An 11,171-nucleotide genomic window follows, 5' to 3' on the forward strand; every position below is an offset into this window, starting at 1 on the left:
GAGCAACTTAACAAGGTCTTCCTGAGGTAAACGTCACTAGAATATGTGGGTCAATATCAAAATAACAGGCCATATGTTTCTTAAATTTCGAAAATAAACACTGTGTATCTATACAAAGGATCAAGATTTACTATGAAAGAACTAATTATTAACTCTCATTTAAAAATACTTTTTTGTACATTTTACTACGGTGACCGAGAAAGCCCAATGCACTGCAAAAGCAAAAAACACATTCATAAAAATGACAACACAGACGCTGAAAATACAGAAACACGCTGCAAATACAGCCACAACACAATGGAAGAGAGTCACAACACAGCGAAATTTCCTCGAGGCACCATAAAGATTCTGTACCCCTAAGCTACATCTTCAGTAACATCTCAGATTTCACTGTGTGTACAGAGGACGATTAGTGACAGTCAAACTTAGATAGATTTGTTAACTGTGATTACCACGATTGTTTGCATATTTAGGGTGACCATATTTTCATGTGTGAAAACCAGGACACACGGGACCGGACCGGGGGGGGGGGGGTGGTTGGGTGGTGGGGGGGGGTTGCTCTAACAGTGATACTGCCCTGCGATTGTTGACCGGGGGGGGGGGGGGGGGTGACAGGGGGGAAGGGTGTCTGGCGATGGATTATGGAGCGAGGTGTGTGCTCTAACAGTGATACAGCACTGTGAATGTTGAGGGGGGGGATCATTGGACCATTAAATGTAATGGTCCAATGAAGGTAATTTTAAAAAATTAAAAAAAAAAATTCCTCACTTTAAAAAAAAACAGGACGTGAAATACGGACATGTCCCGGGATATACGGACGTTTGGTTATCAAACAATTTGTGCTTTTACAGCTCTTCTCAATTTGCAGTGATTTTGGGCTTTCCTGGCTACTGTACATTTGTAGAGTACTGCCTGATTATGATAAATAATTCTTTTAAAAAATATATATAATTTTGGCATACACAAATACACCAATTTGGGTATTTCAATTATTCATTTAAATATTTTACTTTTTTATTTTCAAGGGACTAATATGTAACTAATATTATTAATTTCTCTTAAAGGAGCATTTAGTAGGAAATGAGAGCGAGCATGTGAAATAGCTACAGCAGTCCAATTTCAAAACACCAGAGAGTAGTCTGTCCAGCCCACCCCTCCCCAGACTAGAAGCTCACTCGGGTTGCCAAGCTGAGAACACTGAACCTACATGAATGACTGTGAGATGAGCTCTACCAAAAAGATATCTAGTGTTATATTGACTGTGGTTTACATGATAGACAGATAATTAATAGCTAAATAGATAGCTTACCGTTACTCGTTTTGGACATAAGAAATCCCTTAACATATTATAACATTAATAGTTAAATAGAGTCCATACAGAATCTAACTTTCAGTTTCTGACGAATATTTTTGGCATACTTATCACTGCTGAGGTAGAAATCAGATTTAACATGCCAGCTTTACTAGACTGTGTAGCAGCTTAGGTTTGTGTTGAACCAGACCACTTGCTAGCTTTCAATGGCTACAGCCCTGCTATTGTGTTTTTAAACCTGGCAACCTTGGAGGTGGAATTTTGGGGAATGAGCAGCAGGTGGAGTCAGAGGCCACACCCAAACAGATGACCGTGATGTACTGCACAGTTCTAGTAAGAGAATACTGGGTAAAGTGCTGCTGACAAAAGATTACAGTGCTTGAACTTTGCATGTTTCCTTAATATCTGATGAAACATGCTGATCATTTCCTTCTGAAAATGTAATTCGTATTGGTCCTTTAATAACTGTTTTATATTATTTTTCTTTTAAATAGCAAGGAGAATGCATGCATGACATGTTTAAGCGGTGAACATATGATTTCTGTGTAGTCTTATGACAAATCGTACAATGGTGTTGTGGTGGTTGATGGCAGAGACCTTTTGAGACCTTCCCTCAGACACTACTACAGCACCTCGCATGATCACGTTCATCACCGGAATGCCTCCAGCCAGATGCAGAGCTTAGAGTCATCAGAGCTCACGCTAACAGAAACTCTCAGTGCTACAGTGACACGTAGCCCAACACCTTCTGGCTTCAGACAGTCAAAGACACCTGCCCTGTTCTCACACACCCACCAATCACCACTGCCAAACTGGTCATGTGATTCACTGGAGGGGCCAAAATACAGAGGAAAAAGAGTTTATATTCTTTCTCCACTTTCTGCTTTGTCTTTTTTAGTCATTCGCCCAAAATGTGTCTCTTTCTGCTCTTTTCTTTGCTGGCCACCTGCTGTTTTGCCGAAGATAAAGGTATGTTTCTCATAAACTAATAACCGAGTTTAAATATGTATATTAATTATTATTTATAGTAACAAAACCTAGTAATAAATTATTTATTACATTAAAGATAAAGGTAACATTTATCCAAGGTACAGAAAAGGTCTTCCATCTTATAGATTCAAATTAAACATTTAAATGAAATATTCTTTAGATTTTTCTTAAAATACCTGGAAATTATCTTAACTTTAACTTTCCCTTCAACCTGTCCTTCATTTACCATTCCTTTCATTTTAATATTACATTTACACTTCATTTTAACACTCAATTTCGATATTTAAAAAAAAAATTTAAACATATTTTAACATACTTTAACACTAATAATCAGAACATTGGTGCATTCATTTAAGTGACACACATTTGTCTGGCCTATTACAAAAAACTGCATATGTTCTAAAAATATAAAAATATACTACATGCACCAAACAGAGTTTAGGCCTTTTTTTTACAGGTATCTGGATATTTTTATAAATATAAGGGTTTTTGTCTGTGTCTATGCCTCCCATCCACATGAAAGTGCAATTTACACTGAAAATTAAAGTATTATCCAAGGTGACTTTTTTTATTGTTGTAAACTTAGTGTTGTCATGTGGAAAGAAAAGTGAGCTTAATAAAAAAAATACTTATGTCTCAACAAGCTCATGTTTCTGATTCTTTGGCTAAAATGTATATTCTCATTATATCAAACTACATATTAATAACTAGGTATAAAATTTCAACATAAAATGATCAAATGTAAATACTGTCCCAAAATAAATATATAATATTATTATCTATTTAGATTTAGAATCAATAATTTTGTGATGTGCATAGTACACTACACAGAGTTGGGATTAAATCTGTGTTTTCTTCTGTCTTGTTGGTTCTGTTTTTTCCTTCTATTGTAAAACTCCTATTTTGGCAAAAGATTTTACAGTTTTTTTGTGATATTGTTGATGTCTCTCTTTATAAGGCACTATCGATCCATACAGGGCTAGCACACCCATGCAAGTATTTTTAACTTTGTGTAAAAGGAATATTTAAAAAAAAAAAACATCTCATGTTTTTTAAATATTCAGATACAGGTAGACAGGGCCTTAGGTATTGTACTTAACATATATAATAAAACATATATCATATATTCTATTTACGTATTTTTGAGTATGTTTTGTCAGCTTAGCCTTGAGCTTGAATCATTTCTTAAAATGTGAGGCATGCTGAATAATGATTTATTAGTTAATTATAACTTCATAAAGCTGATGTGAAACTTCTTTAAAAAACAGAATATTTCATGCATAAACCTTGTATCTGCATTGTACTATTTAAATAGTTCGACATAATCTGAATATGGCAGTTGTTTTCCTTATATGTCAACATTTAATAATACATTGGCCAGTGAAAATGCTGCAGAATGTGATGGATTAAAATCTTTTATATTGCCTTTTTAAACTTTTTCCAACTCTTGTAAATGGCCATTTTGGTGATAGAAAGATTTTTTTGTGATATGTTTTTATTTTGATCCATTAATAAGGATTTATATTGCTGGCATAGCTGTCCTGCAGTTATTCTTCTTGGTAATTGTCCATAATCCTGTAATATTAACAAACTAACCACTTCTAACCTCATTCTCTGCTCTCCCTCCTCCTCTATTCCTCCTTTCTTTCTCTATCCAAATATTACCCTTCTGGCCTCTTTCAGGCCCTGCTTAATGTTTTTTACTTGAATTTTTGTCATCTATAGCTTATGTACCTTATCATTTGGGTAGATTTGGATAAAAGTGTTCACTAAATACAATGTAATGTAATGTAATGTAGTGTAATTTAAAGGCCTATTTTTCACCTATGTGTGCTAACCTCCTGCAGTCTCTACAGACAGCGCCCTCCCCAGGCTGGCCAATGTAGCTGCAGCTGAGGCCTTTATTGACTCTGCTGAGGTGGTCATCATCGGGTTCTTCAAGGTCAGAGGCTCTGTGTGTAACAGTGTGTGTGAGTTTGTGTGTTGTAGTATTGTGTGTGGGATGCAGGGTTAGCAACGAGTCTGAGAGTGATCGGTGCAGTCGCTCAGCGTTGAGCAGGAATGCAGACTGACGAAGAGAAAATAGCGGCGAGTGTGTGGGTGAGCTTCCGCCCTCTCTCTCTGCCAGAACCTCCGCATTTGATCTGAGCCGAAATCCCAAAATCAAGCCTGCGAATTTTGAGCCCAGGAAATGCCTGCCGCTGTGGTGGTGGACGGCCGTCATCCCAGAATGCCGAGCCCTCTGGACCAACTCACCGTGCGGAGGAGGAAGCCGAGCAGGAAATGAGGGTGCATCTGAGGCATTGTGGGATTGGCAGTTCCCTGGTCTCCATAAACAAAAGCGGGAGCAGCCTGTCGTGAACCTAAACACAGTCTGGTAGCGAGGGCATGGAGCTGGGAACACAGTGGGCAGAGCACAGTTCAGATTTAATTACATTTAAGCCTTCAATTGAGCACATAACACACAACTCTATAAAAGGCTCAGCTTTTACTGTCCACTCATTTTGCCTCATTTTCACATTTTACTGTTGAGCACAAACTTCGCTTTTACTCTAACTAGACATACCCGTCTACACATGGCAGATATATAACTTTATTCACACTGCAGAGCTGCTTCTTATATGCATATGGATGTCCATATTGGGTGCCCTAGTAACAACAAATGTATTAATACAGACAGTATGAAGCTATGGTTATGGCTTCTACTCTTTACATATTCACGCAATTATCTATACCTTCTACTCCTCACATTTAAAAAATAGCCTCGTTACTCCAAATTCATTCCAGCTTGTTTTCATTCTGGCTTGTCGTTGTTAAAAAAACACTTATCCAGATAAATCTCTCCACCCAAAAAAGGTCAATCTGATTGTGATTGGATGAGAAATATAAACATTAGGGGTGCCACGATTTCGATAAAATTATGTCATGGTCTCGAGCCTCGAAGTCAAAAAGAGGATCGACGATCCCTCCCTCTAAGCTACGCAAATGGCACAGCACACTGTTGCCGACGCCGCGGACATTGTGACTGCTCAAAGAGCAGCCCTTTCTCCAGAGAATGTGGACATTCTCATCTTCTTAAAGAAAAACTTGAAAATATAAAAATAACATTTGTTTTGTCTAACCTCAAACATGTTAATAGTTTTAGTACCTTAGGGAGCATCTTTCTCTCAGATAAAGTTAATAATATATCTTTGTTAAAGAAAAAACTTGTCATTCTCAGGGACCGAAAAAGTCTTAAAGTCTTATTTTTCATGTTTAACTGTTATAGTAGGATAGAGTTCAGTTTGTTAAGGCTCTAATTGCTCTATTATTTTGTACTTGACTGTTCCTGTATTTTTCTATTTATAGTGCAAACTGCTGCTACCAAAAAAAAGCCACTAGATGGCATTATATATATATCTTAATTAAATTATTTAAATTTGACCATTAGTGCCTAATGTGGTGTATTACAGATCACTTGTATCACTTTGAATCACTTGTATCAAGCCCACCTTTTGAAATAAGATATTGTAAATTTGTTTAATCAAACCAATGACTGACCATAGACTAATCTAAAACTGGCATAGGCCTCTCTGCTGTAAAAAAAAGAAAAAAAAAAGAAAAAAGAAAATCGAGAATCGAATTGAATCGTGACCCTAAAATCGGAAATAAAATCGAATCCCCGATTTAGAGAATCGTGACACCCCTAATAAACATGTACAATTCCAACACCCTATTGGTTTATACTTGAGCTGCAAAATGTCCCAAATTTAGGAGAACTTCAGCTGCAAAATTTCCCAACAGTGAGGACCTTCATTTCCTGCAGTTTGAACACAGCCTTTCATATGCTGTTAGTTAGACCAGACATATATCTGATTCATGGGTATGTGACATGAATGTGGAAGGGTATTTTTGCTTGTATGCGTGTGACATAATATGTAAACAGATATGTAGAGAGTGACCAGAACTCCCAGTTATACCTCAACCATTGAAAAGTCTCCTCATTTATAACATTCTGTGTTTATAAATTAGCTGATGACACCTTCTGATTATTTTATAGAAAATAGTTACAGAAAATATAATACTTAATGATCAATTACATCCTTTAAAGTGTGTTTTTTTTTATTCGACAGTAAGATGGAAAACAGTTAACATAGCTCCCAGACTGACAGAGTTTTATGTTTTGTGTGTTTGTATATGTGTGTGTGTGTGTGTGTGTGTGTGTAAGACAGACTGATGAAGGCCATGGTTATAAGGAGTTTTTGGCGGCTGTTGAAGAGATGAAGACTCTTCCGGCTGCCCTGTGCAGTGTGAAGGAGGTGTGGGCTAATTACAGCATCGAGTCGGACACCATCGCTCTCTTTAGGAAGGTACACACAGCTGTTCTTCACACTTATCTCATATTAGTTTTATATAAAATGTTCTTGGCTGAATATCTGAGAAATCTACTTTGTGAACTCTTTTAATTCTGCCAACTAAAAAACTCATTAGTAAAGTCTAAGTTAATCACCCAAACCCTTAATTTAAAGAGTTTGTGTTTAAATTTGTGTGTGTGTGTGTGTGTACCCGCAGGCTGATAAACATCAGGAGAACCTATTGCTAGAAAAGATAAAAAAATTGGACACTGACGGACTCGTCCGCTTCTTCACCATCAACAACATCCGTTACATCACAGAATACAACCAAGCGGTACTAAACTCCCTTCTCTTCTCTTCCTTTCTAGTCTCCTGTCTTCTTTTATTCTCCTCATCGTTCAGTTCCTTCTATTCTCTTCTAGTATCTTCTCTTCTCATCTTTTCTCTTCTAGTGTCTTTTCTTTTCACTTCTAGTCTTTTATCCTGTTTTCTTTCTGTTCTCTTCTACTATTTTGTTATCTAGTCTATTTTCTAGTCGGGTCTCTCCTTGTCTCTTCTCTCCTAGTTTCTTCTCGTATCTTCTCTTCTAGTATCTTCTACTGTCTTATTTTATATCCTCATCTTTTAGTCACTTCTCAAGTATTATCTTCTCTTTTTTACTCTCCTTTATCTTCTCTTCTAGTATATTCTCTTCTCTTCTGTTGTAGTCTATTTAGTCTTTTCTCCCCCTGTTTTCTTCTGGTCTCTTCTTTTCTAGTCTGTTCTCCTGTCTTCTCTCCTGTACTCTCCTGCACTGGTCAGAAGGTGGATTAATAAATGCTAATCTTATTATGTCACTCAGGGCTAATTCCATTCCTCAGCAGATAGCTCATCACCTTCTTACTCTCAGTCACTGTCTGTGTTCTCGAGCAGAGGTGTGAACTGAAGACTCAGAAGGCTGATGATATTGAGTTTCAATACATTAACAGCGCAGTAGTTTGGACTGGAACAGTGTGCTGAGCTTTAGTATTTTGAATTAATATATGTACCGGCAAAACAGTAATATTAAATATTCCCCTCATTTAAATAAAGTTATGAAATGTTATCAGTTTGTTTGCATAGATTTAAACTTTGTTTCATCAATTTAATAATAAAGATCATCTTAAAACAATCATGAAATCATACAGCATTCATTAAAAACTGTAAAATAATAAGAGGGTGCAAAAATTACTTATAATCTTATGTATAGTTGCTTCATAGGGATGGGTCGGGTGAAGGTGTCACTTCACTTGGTTATGGGTAAATTATAAATGATGAGTTACACTCTCTCTCTTTCTCTCTCTCTCTCTCTCTCTCTCTCTCTGTTGCTCTCTCTCACAGTCCGCAGTTGGCCTTTTCCAGTCAGAAGTGAAGGTGCATCTCCTGCTCTTTGCCAACAGGGGGAGTGCTGACTACAAACCTCTGCAGGAGAAGTTGGCAGCATTGGCACCTCACTATACCGGCAAGGTAGCACTGCTGGCACTCATCACACTGATCTGAGATCAGCTTTAGATTAATAAGGCCAAATTCATTAATATCACTCACAAGAAGCCAGCGGCTCCTCGTGTAATTATATAATGGACTTATTGGGTCTGAATGAATCGTGATTATAGCAACCCTAATACTGACCCTAATATCCACCAGCTTAAAACTTTCGTGAAGCCTGAACCATCTAGAACTATTCCAGAAAATCACACTACTGTAAATAACACTAAAAAACAGAAAAAATACTGCGGGTCCACAGTTAAATATTCATGGTGTATTTGTGTCATTGTACATACAACTTTATATATAGTTGCTGAATAAAAATAAAGTTTTAAGATACAGATGTTACTTTTTACTGCCCATTTTAGCACTAAATATAGTCTGATTTCTGCTGTATAAATGTTGCAGAGCGTCCTCTGCTATTTTTTATATCGGTCTTGTGAATAAAATGTGGTTCCTGCTACATTTTAAAATGTGGTTCAGTAGTGCAGCTAGGTTTCTGTGTCAAAAAACCTTCTCTTGGGTACTTATTTATCGTATTTTTCGCATTTAAAATCTTTTAATTTTCCCAAAAATCGTCAGTGCACCTTATAATCCAGTGCGTTTTATGTATAAATTTTATCAGTCTTGTTATAAGGAGCAGTAAAGCCACTCTGCTGAAGTACAGCATTATACAGGAGTTTCAGTTTAGTTCTCCAGCACCGAGACTGGAGTAGCTTTAGCATTAGTTGCTAACTGCTATTTCCCCATTCAGAGGGGAGTATTATCAGCCTGTAGCCTGCTGCTAACCCCGGCTAGCTCTGCGGGAGCAGTTAGCTGCTAATGCTAAAGCTCCAGCCATAGTGTGTTAATCTAAGATTACTAAAAATAAACAAAAGTGCTTTACTAACCCCAAAAAACAGTTTTCAGGAGAGAAATCTGTGTAAAATAACATCAAGTGCTAGTTTGACTTTAAAAGAAAGTCTTTTTTATAACAGTTTTATTTACTTAGCTTAGCAGAGCTCCTTCTTTGCAGCTCTTAGCCAGGATGAAGTCACACTTCACAGTAAAGAAAATGGAAACTTGTATGTATTGCCAACAACACTGTAGCCAGATAATCAACCATTATTTCAAAACAACTGAGTGCCGAAGGAAAGTAGCCCTGGAGGGCAATACTGCACACTGATGGTGAGTTAGTGGTGGGGGACACACCCTTTTATGATGTTACTTTTTACAGTGTAGATCAAATAAACATTGCTTAAAATGTAGGAAAACTGTTGGTTCTTGACACTTTTTCCAAAATAGTTTGAAAACAGACAATGTTGCATATTTTAAAGGCACTTTAAATTGACTGAAAATGTCTGGAAATAAGTTAAATTATTGTAGAACTGTCTTCAGTAGCACTTTGCATAAACCCTGCAACATCCCAGTGACATAGCCATGTTATAGCTAAAATCATCATACACTTTTGAGTTGCTACAACTGATTATGTTAAGTATTTCAGTAACTAAATAAGTAAATCTGTCAATATTCATATATCATGAAAGCTGATACAGTGATTGGTGTTGTGTCAGTTTGCCAGACATTATAGCATATGATAATTACATGCCAAGACATTTAAGATTATTTTTTCCAAAAGAACAATAAAATATATTTAATTCAGTTCCTTTATTCAGTAGGGTCAGGCTATAACAATAAATGAAAGTGGGCTCTCTCTCCCCAGCCACACTAAACATTGGACACTTAGTAATCTTATCTTACGGATGAACAGTTTTAAATTGTTTCCTGCTTTAGCTCAGAAGCTCACAGACACTGATGTATAATAAAGCATGCATGCACTGTCTGTGTTTCTGCAGATGCTGTTTGTCCTCATTAATGGGAAGGTGAAGTCAAACGAACGAGCACTGGGCTACTTCAACCTGAAGCCAGGTGACCTGCCACGTGTGGGCATCTATGACGCAGACTCAGACAAGACCTTTCTCCTGCCTGAGGGTGAAATATCTACTGAGCGTGTCCAGAACTTCTGTGATTCCTTCATCAGTGGAGAGCTGCAGGTAGGGCTGCTCTGGTGAACGGTGTTGGTTTTTATTTGGGCAATCGGTATCTTTTTTTTTATTTAGTTTAGATTTTCGTCTTGCCTTTGCTGTTTTTGCAGCTATAGCTGCATAGCTGCACCAAGAGATATGTGGGTATGAGAAAGAAGCATGTAGTAGTGCATGTGTAAAAGCAAAAAGATGCATGGATTCCGATTTGACTGTTCACTTTCATGTTGCATGTCCATATGAAAGTGACTCAAATCTGATTAGAAAAAATAAAAAAATCAGATTTGGCACGTTCACACAGCCATGGAAAAATCAGATCTGTGCCACATTGAGCAAAAAAATCAGATTTGAGTCACCTCAGCCGGTAATGGGAACGTAGCCTAAGACACCATGCCGCCTAGTAGTTAAAACATTGAGGAACAATCATCATTGACAACAGTTTACCTTGTCCTTTACTATCAAATACAGTGTATCATATATTGTATTTTGGAGATACAAGGATTTCGCATGTATTTCTATATAATGTATATAAAGCAAATTGGCCTGTGCAGTGTATTATGGGATAAACTCCATATTCCATTTTTCCTGCAGAAAGAAAAGGAGTCTGAAGAAAACAAAAAGAAGAGTGAGCTCTAAATGTGAACACACCCACTTATAATAAAGCTTTTTACACTGTCTTACACAGACTTTTGACTGATATTTTGTTTGATGATGAGTATTGCGTGTATAAAGTGTGTGTGTGTTTGATACAGACAGAAGCAGACAGTCAGAAGGAAGCAGTGTGTGTGTGTGTGTGCGAGAGAGTGGCAGTGTGGAGTAGTCTGTTTGAAGGCTGTGTCTCTATCAGGCCACTGGTGCACAGGTGCATCGCTGTGTCTGGCACACTCAGTTCACCATCCAACACATCCCATAACACCTACTACAACTGACACACACTGACAAATTTAGTTCTGCACAGAGAGAATAAAGAGATAGTAATCTGATCAATTTCATTTTATTTGTTAATATTCC

General features: G+C 37.2%; 1 protein-coding gene across 2 annotated transcripts; it reads left to right on the top strand.

Moving 5' to 3' along the window:
• Positions 1 to 2,173: 2,173 nt before the first annotated feature.
• LOC103024248 (endoplasmic reticulum resident protein 27) lies at positions 2,174 to 10,840 on the top strand. Of its 2 annotated transcripts, none has more exons than XM_049479836.1 (7): positions 2,174 to 2,281; positions 4,150 to 4,244; positions 6,514 to 6,651; positions 6,854 to 6,970; positions 7,996 to 8,121; positions 9,975 to 10,172; positions 10,752 to 10,840. In XM_049479836.1, exons 1-7 carry the CDS (start codon positions 2,224 to 2,226, stop codon positions 10,794 to 10,796), a joined length of 777 nt encoding a protein of 258 aa, XP_049335793.1. In that variant the 5' UTR covers positions 2,174 to 2,223; the 3' UTR covers positions 10,797 to 10,840. The 2 variants fall into 2 exon arrangements, with proteins under 2 accessions (XP_049335793.1, XP_049335794.1); XM_049479837.1 differs by having other exon boundaries at positions 2,182 to 2,281; positions 4,159 to 4,244.
• The last annotated feature ends 331 nt before the right edge of the window (positions 10,841 to 11,171 follow it).

Source organism: Astyanax mexicanus, chromosome 5, assembly GCF_023375975.1.
Source record: "Astyanax mexicanus isolate ESR-SI-001 chromosome 5, AstMex3_surface, whole genome shotgun sequence".
NCBI classification, from domain to species: domain Eukaryota; kingdom Metazoa; phylum Chordata; class Actinopteri; order Characiformes; family Acestrorhamphidae; genus Astyanax; species Astyanax mexicanus.